A 16,818-nucleotide genomic window follows, 5' to 3' on the forward strand; every position below is an offset into this window, starting at 1 on the left:
TGTTCAAGAGACATGCGCTTAATTTAGGTAAAATGAATAAAAGCACAAAGAAAATTGTAAAGATGGGAGTGAAATTTAAAGCAGTTTATGATGATATAAGATTATAGGACATCCCTGCTAGCTCTTTCTTTTCCTGTGATATGCCTAGTTTTGCAAAAAAATTACTGTACAAAATTAATCCTTTTCTTTAAATTTGAGAAATAAGAAAATGGTAGCATTTTACTGTTATGGCCTTACAGTGGCAAGTTTTAATTTCAACTTTGTAGCAAATAAAGCCCTCAAGTGCCAGTGCTTCTCAGTGCTTCTTGCGTAGCAGAAGAATCAGATCTTTTTAAACATCCAGAATATAATGTTAAATCTTAATTTTTGTGTTAATATCACTGCATCAGTGCCCAATGGAATAATTAGCCCAGTTTGAATCAAGCATTGTAACAGTAAATGTCTGAAGACTTTATGTTCTTGAATATCCATTTTGTGTCTAATTGAATTATTATATATACAGATTTGTCTTTGTTGATGAGTCTTAGTAGAAATGCTTAATAAAACACAATCCTTAATTATCTGATTTAATTAAAACAGGCCCGTCCACGTTCTTGACAACCAGAGACCAGATTATGTTGTAGCAGTTTACAGGGGTTGGATAACAGATAAGCCTTATCAAGTTTATAACATTGGAAGATCATTTAGAGAACAAATTCAAATGTATTTGTCCCTGTTGCAGTCAACTCAATGTCATTTTTTTCCTTTGACATCAGAAGAACTCTTGAACATTGTATTTGATCAAACCCAGAGTATTAGGGAGCTTCTAAACATTAGTGGGAGAACCTTGCCCCGTTGAGGACATCGGGTAACAGACTTTACTGAGTATCTGCCATCCATTCAGGAATGTCACAGGTTGTAGATCATTAGTAAATAGTTCAGAGAATTTGCTAGTGGCACTTACTAAACCTCCTCTAGCTCCAGCAGGACTCTAGTCTCAGGCAGGTGTGCTCTGCCAGGCAGGAGAGCGTGGGGCAAGCGCCGTGAACAAAATCCCAACCCCTAAAAGAAAAAAACTGGAGGTAAATTGCAGGCTGAAATAAGAGAACTGGCAAGAGCATAGTAAATTAAACAGCCAAGCTATGAAATATATTGCTCTGTTTCTTCATCAGGTAAAATAAATATGAAATATTATTGCTGTTTGACAGTGGCATTCCCTCACGGCCTCGAGGAATCCACGTTTCTCCCATTTTGAAGCTATCACAAAAGTCAAAGTTTCTTGAAGCAGCCTGTTTCTCTTATTTGAAAGAAGCATTTGAAAACATCGTAGTTAATTGATGTCAATTTCTCGATTGTGTTTTTGAGAAGAGATTGACAGTGAAAAATGCCGAATGCTTATTTTGAATTCAGGAATGCAGATGTGCTGTCAAATTAAGCATTAACACACATAGCGCTCGTGTTATTCTTGGGTACTGTTTTGAATATATTAGGTACATGACCTTTGGAGTTGTTCGCTCAGAACCAGCAAACTGGTGATAGCTCTGTGGGACTCTTATTGCAGCGTGCTCTACGTTTTTCTAAAATGTCTCTATCCAAATAATTAAGGAACGCGTCATATAGCTAGTGTTAGCAGCATCTTTAAAGAGTGCAGTTAATGAATTAGCTGCAAAGCCAAAGAGATTTAAAAAAAAAAAAAACAAACAACCATCAAACTTTATTCCCTGCCACCTCCGCAATATACTTTATTGTTCTTCACTACAGCATTTTTTCCCTTGTGGCTGGGTAATGAAATCAAGCTAGCGTGGTTCTTCCACCTTCTCAGTATTGGAGGTTGCATCCCATCACAGACTACAGTAACTTCCAGTTAATCATATATCTGGAAATGGCTTTTCTTTAAATCTTTTAGAGGGGTAGTAGAAAAGATTTAAGAAGCAGGTTTCAGAAGATGACATATGTGATTTCTCTTGCTTTAAGTTCTCTATGAAAAAAGCAGACTATAACACTCCCTTGTGAAACTGGCAGCAGTTCTAATATGAGCTGTGAAAGCTCTGAGAGTCCAGTGTGTGGATTAACTTGGTTTTTTCAGAGGTGCCTCAATCGTGACTTGAAGCAGGCTGCAGATAGAAGGGATGAGTCTCTTTAGCTTTCTTGTTTGGAAGTATTGCTTGTTCCCCATGATGTGAGTATAAACAGGAATTCCTATTACCTTCCTGTTCTGGAAAGAATGCATAGACTCCAATAAAGACTTTCTTCAGAAATTGTTCTTCTAACAGACAGTGAATGAAGAGTGGTATCATTAGTTGGAACGCTAATGCCAAGGCACTTGTAGTTTGGGTTCTTGTCAGTCATCGGCTATGAAATTATATGGGCAAATGGCTGAGGAAGAAACTGTACAGTAGTTACAGTTCTTTGAATTATGATACTAGTTATGGTCTACGGCCTACTAGCATCAAGTCTTCAGAATACCTGGCTTTTACACCAGGACATCACGAAGTCTGGGAGCCCCACACATCATGCTGTTAGCGAGAGAACAGAACGCTTGGAGCTGAAGTGCAGGCTGCAAGTTTTGCCAGTGGCAGCCTGAATCCGGAGCCTGTCAGCTTCATGCGCTTAGAATGCAAGCGAGCCATCAAATGAGAACATATTTATAATACATCTGAGAGGGCTGCTGTAGCTGTGATAGCTGTGAGGTAAATAAATGTTTCTTTCAATGCTCCTGCTGAGTTTCTAACTAGTTTTAGACCAGAGGAGAGTATGTAAGTGCCGGAGCCAACCCAGGTAGAATTAGGTCACCTTCCTTCCTCTCTGTGCACGCACCTGTCTGTTGCCTCTTCACGTTATTTCAGCCTTGCTGCTCCCGCTGTTACTGGTGCCGAGCTCATGGAGGTTCAGTGGGGGTGCCCAGGTGAGCTCTTACGATAGCAGGAGAGCTCCTGTCCCGCTGCAAGAGCTGCGAATGGGAGAAGTGACCCCTGGTAAAGCTGGCCACCTGCAAAGCCCTGTGAAGTATTAAACCATGAGCCTACTACGAGAAGACTTCTTGTCATTATCTGTAATTAGAACAAGTGAGAGACTGTCAGCAAACATTTTTTTGTGGAATATGAATTTCAGGTTCATTGTCTTCTAACAGTGTTGTGCTACATGAGCCATTAGGTAGGGCCATATGTACTTGAATACTATGAGTGATGCTTTAAAGGGTAAAGCAGTGGATTCTGTACAGAAATTCTTGCTAAAGATGATGAGGGAGCGTAGAGAAGAAACTATACATATCCCTCTTGCAAGAGAATTTTTGTTCCTAGAGATTGGTCAGTCTGTGAAGCTAAATCCAGTTGTACTAAACACTCCTTTGATCAAGCTTCAAAATGAGAGAGGCCTGCCTTGCATGCTCACCTTTTGGGCTACAAGTTTCCTATCTTTAGCAGGTCATTTTGTGCTGGATTCTGGTCTAGTGTGTTTAAAATTATTAGGGTAGCTCCCTTATGGAGTTCTTACCACTGGTCACTGAAGTACGTTTTTTCCACTGTGCTTTTGTTGTGGCTGTTGGCTATTCCTACACCTAACAGATGGCACTCGCTTCAACTGACAGGCTGTGGGATAGCTGAGCATTACTAATAAAACCTATCACATGTTAAACTTGACCTGACATTAATCAAGTTTTGAATGCTACAAATGATTCAGGGATAATAATTAGTCTCTTGATCATATTAGTGAACATCAGTCTTACATTGCTGCCATTATCTGCTTTCATTCTTATAGGGAACAAATCCATTGCAGTAATTAGGTGTTTTTAATGTCTTTGGAGCCAAAATGTTCTGTATGATTAACTTGGCAAAGAGGTTATTTTTAGTCTTTTGGTATGATTGGTTTCAGAGCTTCTAGTAAATTAACAAGCTGAAAGGCTTTCCATAAAATTGTATTTTATAAAAAGTATGTATTTTTTAATTTTATCAACTGAGAAAATTCCCATGTCTTTATGCAGTCATTTGGTATAATTTTCATCACAATATGATTCAGTTGTTGCCGCAAATTAAACTGTTCGAAATAGTGGTGATTTGTTAAAGAGGTGAACCTTTGGAGTTTACTTTTACTTTTCTTGTTTAGTGCTGAGTTATTGGTTATCATCAAGTGCTTTCAACGTGTACACATTCATACAGACAAAATAACATTTACAGCTTTTCTCTGTTTATATCTTGAATTAGAATCTGGAGTGGATGGCTGCATCAAAGCTAGGATTTTGAGCTTTAAGAGTAAATTTTTTTAAAGGATTTTCATGCAATTTGAATTATACACTGACTTTACATCCCAAGAGCATGAAATTTCTTTTTAAGTAATGAGCAAGTGAGAAGTTTATACTTTGTGTTCCTTATGCAGTTAGGGCAAAGTAGATAATTTCCCTGGTTTACTGAAAATGTAGCAATTATTCTTCAATATGTGTTGGTTCTTAATGAGCATGTAAAACTTTTTTACATAATTACTTCTTAAGGAGTTAAGTTTTTAATTTATTTTCTGCAGTTTTTGATCCTACTCTTCCTTTATGCATATTTAAGGCTGTTAGCATGGGTCAGGAAATATTTTGTAACTTTGTGATTTTTTTTTTTAGTATACTAGCTTAAAAGTATTTCGTATAAGCTGTGGTTTTCTGACTGTGCTCTCAGTTATCACACTGCATTTCCTTTCTTGCCTCTTTGTTGCTGGTTTCCCAGCAATCAAAAATTGAAAATCTCTAAGATAAATATAGCCAAATACAATGAATAATTGAGGATGCGTTATAGAATTGGACTTTGCCCTTCTGTAAAGATACACTTTAATTAATATGTTAAATACTGTTTTCTACCTCATTTATTTGACATTAGGTAGCATATTGTATTTTTATTAGAAAATGAGAATAATGCAAAGGAAACCAGGTCATGTTAAATTGATGAAAAATCTGCTCTTCAACATTTTTGTAGGTGATTTGGAGGAAAACACGAAATCATATGAGAGGCGGATTGGTGATGCTTGCGTGAAGGAAGTAAATGTTGGTGTTGAAATGCTACTTACAGCTTTTGGAATCATAGGCTGCAAGCAGAAACATTTACTTGCATGGCCATGTGCTAAGTCACACTTAGGAGACATCATGGGCCATGCTTTCAGGACCTTCACGGTTACTTGGAAGGAGCCACTTTGAGTCAAGCACCCAGTTATAATGAGCCATCGGCCGGTGAAATTCTTCTTTGGCAAGTCCTTGTCTAGCCTGAGATCTCCTGGAAAGGAGACTCCTGCAGAGCAGAACAGGGAGTGCATTTTTTTCTTGCTGCTATGGCTGTCCTGGAATATTCTGTCTAGTCTAACTGGGATGGTTTCAGCTGATGAAAAAAATGGGTAACTCTGAATTGAGAAGCGACATTACTGAAATACTGAAGTTATATCTGCTTCCTTGTGAAATGTTTGAAATGTGAAGCTAGCTTACTTGCCCAAAAAACCTCTCAGAGGTGAACTTGATCGGTGTCTATTAAATAGAGGAGCAAGGAAAAAAAGTTGAAGGAAGGAGAGAAATTGCTGAGAAATAGGCATTAATGTTCTAATTGCGCATGCAGTTCATTGGAGCAACTTAGCGAAGATTGTGTTCTCAATCACAGCCTGCTGTAACTTGAGACTGCATGATTTTCCAAAAAATTACTTGGCACTGAGTGTATTACTTGAAGAGGAACTTAAATATGCATGAGAGGAGAGGGTTTCATCTCATCTTCATAGCTGTCTGAATGTTAGTCTGAACTAGCGATCCAGGCTATGTTTGGTCTTGGGCAGGGAGGGAAGGAAGCAGTGGAAATGCCAGAGGTTTGTCTTTCATCCTCTCCCATCTCCCCTCAAACTGCTAATTTGCACTAGATTTGTTTAGGTCAGCTGTTTTACTTGAAATGCTAGCGCTAGGTGAGGTGAACAGTATCCCAAGTATGAAAAAGATAAAAGCCTGAGTGGCTTCAGTTGAAGGTGATTTTAATTTTTTTTTCTTTTTTCCATTTTTCAGGAGGTATGTACTCCCTTTAATTCCCAAAGCCATGTATTCCCCAGAGTCACTAAAGACTGTTCTGAAAGTTTTACCGTATATTTGTAGTAATTTCAGTCAATGAACCCAAATCAAAACTTCTCTTAATGCTTTATTTTGGGTTCTGTTTCTCTTAAAATGTGATTAGCCAACTTTTATTTCTGGAAAGTTTGAGATTTTGAGTTTTATTTTTAAATAATATATGGAACCCCCCCAGTATAACGTTACTCACAGGCTATTTGATGCTTTTTTTGCTTTGAGACTGAAACAAGCTGTTTAATTCTTGATACCTTCTCTGCTTTCAGAAACAAAGCAAACCAAAAAAGAAATGATGCTGCAGGACAGGGGAAATGGAAAAGATTCTGGGGAGAAGGAAGAAGCAGAAACTACAAGTGTTAGCTTAGAGGGACCGGCTTCCCTCACCTGACATTAAGCTGCATTAATCTTTTATTATAATTATTATATTTTCAAGCATTGCAGAGTAGCTTGTGTATCATCTAGAAAGAAGCTTGTATGCCACAGTCAGCATGTTTAAATCTTTTCTGAGCCCTCCTTTTCAAAATGTAATGTTTGAAAGCTGGAGTTTATAATGTTAATAGTGTGGATGATGGCTCCATCGTTGCCTGTTACGGATTATTTGATTTATTTTGGGAAAGGTGATAGCTGGGATGAATCTGAGCCAGACTATTTTTGCATTATTTTAACTTAACTGAACTTAACATAAAAGTCATTCTGTAGGATTTCTGATGTCATTCAAAAACAGGATTTCTGAAGAGATTATGTAGTAGGTTATTCTCAATATATTTTTTTCTATGCATAAGGAGACCCAGATTTCAATTCTGATTTTTAAGCAAAATAGTTTTGTTAAGCGGGGTTTTAAGGGGTTTGTGTTCTTTTTCTTTTTGTTTTGTTTTAAACTTAAATCCAGGGAGCCTACCTAATAGAAATACTGGTTTTGTTACACAGAACTTCAGCTGGATTTGTGATTCATAGATCCTTTCTTCTGTATATAGTAAGAGCTGAATTTTTTTGGTTTGCAAGTTAGCAAAAATATGATGAAAATATTTCTCTTAGTAGCAGATACATTAAATTTAGGTATGTTTTATTGAATGTTGTTAGGCCACTGTACATTTGAAAACATTTGTACCTCCCACTTTGGATGTAAAATTTTTTCTATGATGTCTTAAGTACATCAGGGACCAATATTAAAGTAAATAATTTTTATATTCAACTTGGAAAATTAAGATTACAGAAACTGGAAAGCAAGATGAAACAAATTAATGTAAAAATAAACCAGGAGTGATATCCTGTTTTAAAAGCGGCACAGTCCATGTCTTCTACAGAAGTGCAAGGAAAGAGCCAGCATAATTGTTTCTTTTTAAAAAATGTGGTTATCAGCGCTGGTAACTTCTGAATCTTTTCCTGAAGACTGTATGATAAGTTTAAAGGACCTGCAGTATCTGTACAGAGATTTATAAACCCATGCCTGTTAAACCTGCGTAAAGTTAGAATTGCATTGTACTCTGATGGTGAGGGCTGTCATCATCGGAGGAAGGGATTGTCCGGTGAGTTGGGCTGAAGCCAGTGCGGATGCTGGCTCTCTGAAGTTAGGAATGACAATGTGCTCGTGTCTGAAGGTGTTTTACATTCTAGTTAATTGACAAATCCTTTGGTAGTTTATTTGTAACTTTTGAGTAAAGTGTGTTCCCTCTCCCAGCTTTTGCTGTGGAGTGACCAGGTAGGTGATAGGCAATTTGAAGGTGGCCCTGAAAAACTCCTCGGGGACTGGTGCAAGCAGGATTGCCGTAGCTTGACTTGGAACTGAATGAAGTGTATAGCAGTTCTGAAATTGAAAAAGCAAGGAAAATAGATGTATATTTGTCTTGTATTATAAAATGCAATGGGATTTTTTATTTTTCCTGTATCTCCAAGTATTTCACTAGGCTAACAAGTGGTATCAGTTTTGAATCAGAAATACAGACAAAATGGTTAGGAATATTTGCATATTGTGACATAGCAGATTGATAATAGTTGTATGCAAGGGCCTTAGATAAATTATGCTGTAGAAAGTCAATTTGACTTTGCAGAGACTTTATTATATTTTTAAATCTGCATAACTCTCACAAGCATGTTGTGGTTCCGTGAGGTTTTTTTTTTTTTTTTTTTTTTTTTGGTAAGGGGAAGGAAAAGGCACAGTTGTGGAGTTGGTTTTTTTAATGAATAAAGTGACATCTGAGAACTCATCAGACTCATGTGGCTTGCCTCAGAATTACAGAAACATTAATAAAAACCTATTAGTGTTATGTGGAATCTGTATGCACCGAAATTTTCTCCTCTTCCTGGTGGAGGAGCCAGGTGATTTCTTTATTGATAAATATAGAGAGATCTCCAAAGTGTGATTTTAATTCCCCCTTTTTTTTTTTTAAATTATCCACTCAAGAAATTCTGCTGACTGCTTCAGTGTTTTAGTGATGTCAGCTTCAGTAGGTTATTAGTGCTGGTTTTGGTGACATACTGCCGCTCCTCAGCTCACGGGTTAAAGAGCAAGGAGAAATCTTTTTCCCTGTCATACGGCTCCACTCATTCCATGCGATTACACCATTCTTTTCGTTAGAGGAATATTGTTAGATGTAGCAATACTTTTAAATTTGATTTAGTTATAAAGTAAGATAGGAGAAGTTTTAAATACTAAGACTGTAGTATGAGGATATGGTTTATTGCAATGTTCACGGGGAAGCAGGAAGCTGCAAGAAGTGAAACAAAAGGGGTTCACAGGTGAAAATAGATGCCACGAGGCTACAAGGAATAGCATGCTAGAAGAATCGGCTCGCATGCATCATTTACCCATCTTTTATAAAATGTCATTGAGATGCATTGCATTTTATCTGATCCCTGGCAGTCATCCCAGTCAAGCAGGTGTGCCATTTATCAGGGTGCCGATTAAAAAAAGACTGTACTGTTCAAGTTAATTAGAAATTTTAATGGATGGAAAACCGAACATCATTTTTTGAAAGATGAACCATGGTATCTGCATTTTAAGTTCATAAACCTAAAAACCTTATATCAACTATATTTTTAGTGTCAAAAACATTTGCTTATGTGTCAGATGATCCTTTCCTGCTCATTTTCCTGTCATTCCAAACTTTCTCCAATATTCAATGGGTATATATTCTGCTGTTCACAGACAACCTCTAAATAGTTTAATTCTCAAGAAGGCACGTATGGGAAGAGGTTTGGAGAAAATTTCCATTCCCTCCTTCCCACTTCACTCCCCCTCTCCCAAACTGCTAATCCTTTCTAGTAAAAATTCTTTTCTAGAATGTTATCACTGAAATACTTGTAAAGGACCTAATGAGAATGAAAGCGAAATAACTGGGAGCACAAAGAGGTTTAGTGATCTGTTCAGTCTTGTTCTGATTTTAAAATCCTTTTGTCTTTGATATCAAGTTGACATTTAGTAGGAGATGTCTTGATAAGAATACTGTGGACCTCCAAATTGAGAATGAGTTCAAGTCTGGTTGCTAAGAGGGATTCCCTTGCATTGTATCAATCTGGTGGAGTAGTGAATAAAAAGGAATAGCAGAATATATTTTTTTTAAAACGGTAAATTTTGAATTTACATTTTCCTCACATTTATGAAATTGTAGTAGTGCTTTAACGCAGTTTAACTACACATAGACCAAAGTGGAGAGAGCTACAGGTAAAACAGTGCATGATAGTAATTTTATGCTTTACCTGAGTGAATCACACATTCCAAATTAAAGGATTGTTTCTATAGTCTTAAGTTTTACTTTGGGAAAGAGAGTTTATGTAGGCTCCAACACCAAAGTAGCCGTGTCCTCAAATTCCTTTAAGAACTCCAGATAAGCAGAAACAGAGATGATTGGTTTCTGTTTGCCAGTTTTGTTAGTGCCTTTTAGTAAGATAGCTAGAAATGTATAAGAAGTATAGTCTCAGCTAATTTGAAGTTTGTCTTATCTTTAGAAGTGTAGGCTTTTGTATTCAGAGGAAGGTTTTTTTGGTACTTGAATGTAATGAAATCTTTTCCGTGTGTTTTTGTAAATCTCAAGTGTATTCTTATTACAGATTTCTCACTGGCCTGTCAGTTTTGGACTTACGCAGTAACCTTTACAAGGGATCCGCAGAAGGCTTAGCTTGTGTAGAAATGTAAAAAATAAAAAAAAATTTAAAACTTTTTAATATTTGTTTAAATATTTTCCAATGCACTTATTTCTTTGCTGAAGCAAAGATTAACAATGAGCTTCTGAAAGAATTGCAGATTTTTTTTTCTTCATATAGGAATTTTTCTTTTTGTATAGACATTTGGTAAAGGATCGGGAGGCTCAGTTGTAAATTTCAAAATCATAATAGGTAAATGCCAGCTACAACTTCATGTTCCAAGTATGGGCTTTCTGTACTGAAGAATAGTGTTTTGCTCTGTGATTTCTTACTCAGAATCAAATATTCTTTATGTATTTTACCACTTGAGAGTACTCTGATAGTGTGCTTTTCAGTTATGTTGTACCTAAAGGTTGAATAGTGAAAGTTGTAGATGCAGTTATAAGCACAAATACGCTAATGGCTACATGGATAAGGAAAAAAGCTACGTTTTTTATATAGCAAAATGATCAAATATTCTGTGCAAACAGCTACAGGTTTAAATGAAATATCATGTTATATTATTATTGTTTAAAATATTTGGCCATCAGGCTTTTCATGCATTTTAGGTGCATTGCTTTGAGTTGTACAGCCCATAGGAAGACACAAATGTTAATTGACAACTTTTTTCATGCTTTTGCCATTTACTGAGGGCAGTTTGATACTTGATTAGAATAATTTAGTCAGTTGGTCATTGAGTGAAGTCGGACAATGCAAAGGAAATGATACAAAATTAATAGTCTAGGCCAAAATGTCGCCTTTAAAATTGACTGTGATTTACTGAGTTCTGTATTTGCTGTGTTTTATGACCATGTGATTACTTCTACATCAAAATTTTTCAAATATTACTAAAAGCACCTGCAACTTCAGGATACATTCTTCATCTCTACAGTGAAACATAAATTGAAATGAATAAAGAGTCATTTTGGTAATTCTCCTAATTTTTGCTATTACTTGACACTTGTGGTTCTCACTGGTTGTTTGCTTTTCCTTAGGCAATTCATAATTTAACATGGAAGTGTATCATCAATTCTCGTAACTGTCGACTAGCTGGTTTCATTAGTTTGTTTAAATAGATGTTTTTTCTCTGGTAAATACCATCTTGATGGATCTATTCACCTCCATATGGAATTCACAATCTTTGAAAATGTATAACAGAATATTCAAGATCCAGATTAATTCAGACGGTTGTTTTACAGTAGTGTAGCTGTGTTACTAGGTTATGTCCTAGTTAGGGAGTCTGCCAAACATGAATTTTGAATGATGCCCTGAAATATTTTTCAGTACACATCTTCAATCTAAAGTAAGTGCTACTTGCGTGTTAAAGTGGCAAATGTTTTTTTTAAATTTGTCCACAAATGACTGCGGTGTCCTATATCGGAACTGATTTGTCTTCATCTTTTAATGTATAGAATCATCTTGGTTTCTCAATATTTCTTTTTGGACAAAGCCTTTTTCCTTGAATAATACTGTAAGGGTTTGTCTCCCTGAAACTTCTTTGAGCCTTGAGTGTTCTTTGTAAAAACTGCTAATTTGTTGAAGCTTCCTGTGTTGACATTTCCCAAGTTCTAATGTTAAACCATAAATAAGCAGTTTATTAGCACATCATTGCAGTAGTAGCATATAATCTGCTTTGATGTGCAGTCTTCTAAGTGAAATATTTCTCTGTGGAAAAAAAGATTTATTTTCCTTTTGTTCTACAGCTCCTGGAAGGAAACTTTGCTAGAGAAGTTAGCCACGAAGTGGATGGACTGATATTTCAGCCTACGGGAGTAAGTAGCGTAAAAACAGATTTTTTCCCCCTTCACTTTCAAGTGAAATTCTCACCTTCCCTCCCCACTCATCCTCCCATCTACTACCTAATCTTTGTTTCAGTCAGGATTACTTTGCAGTGTTGGTTCTGATTTTCCCTGGTCCTCAGACTGCTTAAATTCAACTAGTTGCAATCTCATTTGTAGTATGTGTGACTTCAGATTAATCCATGGTGGCAGTTTTCAGGAATCTGCTCATGTGTTTTTCACGCGTGTACTATGATGTGCTGCTAAGTAAGGAAGGATTTTTTCTGACTGCATGAATTCTGTGAATCTTTCAGCCATTGATTTGGGCTCTGGGAATATTTTTCTTTCTCAAGATGTTCACACATTAAAATTTTGGTAAAACTTGTGACTTGTGTTGTTTTAGTGCAATTAAAGTGTGGTATATTCTCAAGCCATGTCCTCCAGTATGAAGGTATATGACTGGGGTGGGGAGAAGTCACCAGAAGAACTGCACACAACCAGAAAAAAAATAATATAAATGGTTGTCAAGCAGGAAGGGTGGCTTTAGAGGAAGTCAGTAGCATGGCCTTGTCCATCCTACTACTGCTCCTGTTGATTCTGATACAATGGATACGCTGCAGTGTTTATGGTATATTGGCATAGAGAGTGGCTGTAACATCATCCATGTTGACTTTTTTCTTAGCTTGTAAAATTATTTGAAATTATTTCAAATTTGACAGCTATTTCTACCTTTACAGTTGCTCACAGAAAACATTTGTATTTGGTTTTCCAGGTAAAAGATTTTTTTTCTGGTCTATTTCCTGTATTGTAGATCTTAGCAAGGGTGATGACACTCCCATCTGGATATAAGGTTAACCTCTGTTCTGTATTGCAAGTTCTACATCAGCTAACCACAAAATAACTGAGCAATAAGGCCACATACCTTTTTTAAGTATATAGCTGTTTCAAATTCAAAGCAAAACTTCTAGAGTAAAAAAAATTCATACTTTCGTAAGAAGTCTGATGATGTCTTAGAATATTGTTAAATCTAAATCAATTGTAAAGTCTTCTCAGCACTACTTTCCTGAATATTAGAGGTTAAACTGTGAAGAGTTACTACAGCTAAATTTGAAATTACCTTTTCTACTTGAAATGAAATTGCTGAAGAATGTGTGTCTCTGCTGTTGTTACATGAAATTAATATCTGATATGGCTTGTGTTTCTAGAATTTCTGTTTTCTGATTTAGCATACTGAGAAATTTATAACCCAACAAAAAACTCATTTTCTTGCTTAAATGCTTATAAAGGTTTTTCATCTTTAAAATATGGGATATATTTGTTTAGTCTAATTTAATGTTCAAATTTCAGTATTATTTCAGGATTTATGAAATCTAAGTTTGTTGCATCTGTTACAAAACTGATTTTCCTAGGTTAAGCAATGTGCAGTTTTCTCAATGGCTTTTGTAGTTGAGAAAATAGAAATAATGTATTTAGAGCAAAAGAAATTATTGTAGACCTATTAATTGGGAAATAAGTATTAAATCTGATGAATAGAAAAGGGTGAAGCTGATATAGAGAGCTGATGCTGCTTTTTTTGTTTTATGCGGTACAGAGGGCATAAATTAATAGGCAACAGTACAAGGGCAACAGAGCATAACAATGCATAAATGATCCCTTGAGAATACTAAATGAAATAATTTTTCTTTTTGCATTTTGGTTGCAGTTGTGTGTCTGATGTATTACAACTTTTCACAGAGAAAAATACCTATTGTTGATTGGGGTGGAGGCCTGAATCACTTTATAAGACCAGGTTGTCTCAAGTGAAGAGACCATGGCGTATCTAGAAGAAAACAATTCTTAACAGACATTTTTATTGACGTATTTGATCTTGCATAAAAAGAGACAGACAGAAATGATGCTGAGTTTTAGAAGATCATGGAAATCTAAGAACATCTTTTGGGAGCTCCTGAAGTCTCATGTGCATTTTGAGGAGAAGAAAACAGAAGTAGATAGGAATTGGAGCAAAATTGGAAAGAAGAATAAAGTGGTAGCAGAGGAGGGTGAATGGAATGTGGCCATTTACAGACAGGAAATTTTGGGGGAAAAAATATCCACATTTTCTGTACTTTTAATAGTTAAAGCAGAATGCAGAAGTTAATGAAATATTTAATATAGGGAATGTTGAGTTTATTAGTTCAGTCTGTTTGAAAGTCTTTTCTGTGTTTTTGCTTTTGGGGTTTTTTTTCCATTTACTCAGAGATGTTTCTCTTCATCTCCGGTCTTAGACACAGGCATCAAGTATATGGATATATTCCCCAGTAGCTATAGGCAACACTGGTACTGGGAGTTGACACAGGTGGAGAAAGAATATTTTGTTGTTTGGAAGTTTGGTTTAATTCTGACTTATAATAAAAATTAAAATACCTGAAATGATTTGCGAATAGGAACTACAATTTTAGCCTCTTAAGAGCTCTGGGTTTCCTCACTTTTCTCTTGGGTTTGAAAAGATTTGGCATCAAGTGCGTGTGAATTAGTTCAGATTTGAGAAATTGGCATGCTTTAATGAAAAGGGATTTGTGAAAAGTTTTACTACCGGATTTAGGGTTTCAGTCAGATATAATAGGGTTCATTTTCTTCTATTAGTTTTCCTATCTAAACTCATATTATGAATAGCAAGGTTCTTGTCCTGAAGCAGAAATTGTTTTGCACTGTGACTGGTGATGGTAGAAACAATGTTAAAGAGTAAGGAGATTGTTTTCTGCCTGTGCAGGTTAGTTTATTTTGCAAGGTCGTGCTAACTGAGCGTTATTATTCCTAACTAATTCACCAGTTGCTTGAGTTACTTATATTGGTTATTGCGCAGGGTGTACAAGTGCTTTAATTCCACAGTGACAATTGAAAGGCAATGACTGAGGCCTGCCTCCTCCTTCTCCCTTCTTCCCTTTCCAGAGACTGAAAGCTTTCACAGATCATGAGAAGAGTACGTTTAGTTGAAATGATGGAGGTTTTTGCCTCGTTTATAATTTAAGAATGCTTTGTAGGTGATGTGATGTGTGCTTCATAGTGCCCCCCTGTGCATCCCCTGCCTTAACCTACCATTCTCTGACAACTCCGTGGTGAGAGACAAATATAAGACAATGTTTTCTTACTATTGTTTCTCTTCTTCCCTTTGTACTCTTTCCTTTCCTCTTTTCCTTTTCATGCATCCTCTCTATCCAGTAGCCCCTTTCCCTCATTCCTTTTGATTTCCCTTTTATGTCGCTTCTCCCAAACGCTGCTTTTCCCTGCATCATTTTCTATCCATTTAAGATGCTACCGATATAACTCCCATATGGCTAAGTCAGCTCCATTCCATCTGATCAGCTTTCTGATCCCTCTGCATGTAACAGGTTGGCAGAGCAGGGACCGAAGCTAAGTGCTAATTAGGAGGAGTGAAACAGGCCAGCAGGAAACTTCATGGACAGGTATGTTGCCCTGTGATCATGCCCCAGACAATGAGTGAATTAGTTTGCAGGTTAAAGCCAAACACCTCATTCACAGATTCGGAATGCTTGTGTAAAGATTGGAAGCTTTCAAACCTTTTTTCTAAAAGGTTACTTCAAAACAGCAAACAACTTCTTACATTTGGTTTAGAACACTTGCAGTTTGCCAACCTGTGTGTTTTTAATGGAAATCTCAAAAATGGCCTCTTATCTTCTGATGGCAGAATTGGCTCTCTGACCTATGCCCACTCATCAGTGAAATTACTTTTGTTATCTGCCTTGTAAATCATACCTTTGCTAGATATCTCAGACTGTTTAATTTTTACACTAGCGATCTCTTAATAACCAACTGTCTGGCTGGCTAGAGCCATTATCTTCCCTTGTTTGAGAAAAGGATGTAGGCATTATTTTCTCACTTTAGCCACTTCAAAGAAGGCTCGCTGGCCATCAGTTAGGAAGGCCTAAGGACAGTTTTTGAGCATTTTTGGAAAGCTTGTATCAGAATTTATTCTCTTCCGTTCCATCTTTTTGCCTCCTGAGCTCTGTGATGTTTTTGCATTGGCTCAGGCTGATTTCTTTTTGGTACTTCTCCATGCTCTTATTTTGGATGAGGAATAAAGTCCAGTTGTGTGGGTTTGGGATTTTTTCCGGGGAAGGAAGAAGGGCAGCTGCTGAGCTCTGTTCTTCTAAGATAAATGTTATTTTAAAGAATGCCTGAATTATTTAACACATAACTCTCCGTACTGAATACTAACAAAAAGCTTAGCCTTTAAAATGAAAGAATAATGAAGAGGTTTTTATTACTGACTAACATTGCATGAGTTTTTAATATATCTTTCTTCCCCTCCCTTGGCAGACTTCTTGGTGATCTGAAATGCTTGGTTGCCTGTTAATTTATTTGTGCTATTCCCATTGTATAATAGGCTGTGGGGTTTTTTTCTGTCATTATAAAAGTTCATCCAAAATCACTGAAGTTTACACTGAATGAAATACCTCCAAAAAATACCACCAAATAAAATACCTCCAAAAGGCCATGTTTTCTTTCATTAAGCAGTGCCAGTTTCTCCTAAATAATCCTATATAATTGGTAAGCCTTTTTGTCCACACTATATGTTTTATTGAATCCTCTGTGAATTTTTAAACTTAGGCCAAGTCAGTTGCTGACATATTGCTGGAACTCGGACATCATGTTTACCAGTGATGGGCATCAGTTATTGTTAAATATTTCTATTGCAATAGGAAGCAATGGCTTCAGATGGGCTCAGATATAGACTCAGTATCAAAGCAGACATCTAACGGCTTGGGAAGAATCATATGATAACGTAAATTTTTGCTTCTAATAAATACACAAGTTTCTGGATTTAGCTGTCTAATTTTGTAGTGATTCACGTAAGATTTGGAGGCAATGGAATGGAAT

The 16,818-nt window shown here is 36.5% G+C and overlaps 1 protein-coding gene across 2 annotated transcripts in view; it reads left to right on the top strand.

Annotated features, from left to right (window-relative positions):
- The window catches only part of RNGTT (RNA guanylyltransferase and 5'-phosphatase), a 188,331-nt gene that overhangs the window by 82,046 nt on the left and 89,467 nt on the right, over positions 1-16,818 (top strand). Inside the window, exon 12 of one of the 2 annotated variants that reach the window (XM_009648891.2) lies at positions 11,866-11,934. The exons of the other annotated variant lie outside the window; for it this stretch is intronic. Coding sequence (XP_009647186.1) covers positions 11,866-11,934 — 69 coding nt within the window. The remainder of the gene's footprint in view (positions 1-11,865; positions 11,935-16,818) is intronic. 2 annotated transcript variants of the gene reach the window in all.

This window comes from Egretta garzetta, unplaced genomic scaffold, assembly GCF_000687185.1.
Source record: "Egretta garzetta isolate BGI_Z169 unplaced genomic scaffold, ASM68718v1 scaffold430, whole genome shotgun sequence".
NCBI classification, from domain to species: Eukaryota; Metazoa; Chordata; class Aves; order Pelecaniformes; family Ardeidae; genus Egretta; species Egretta garzetta.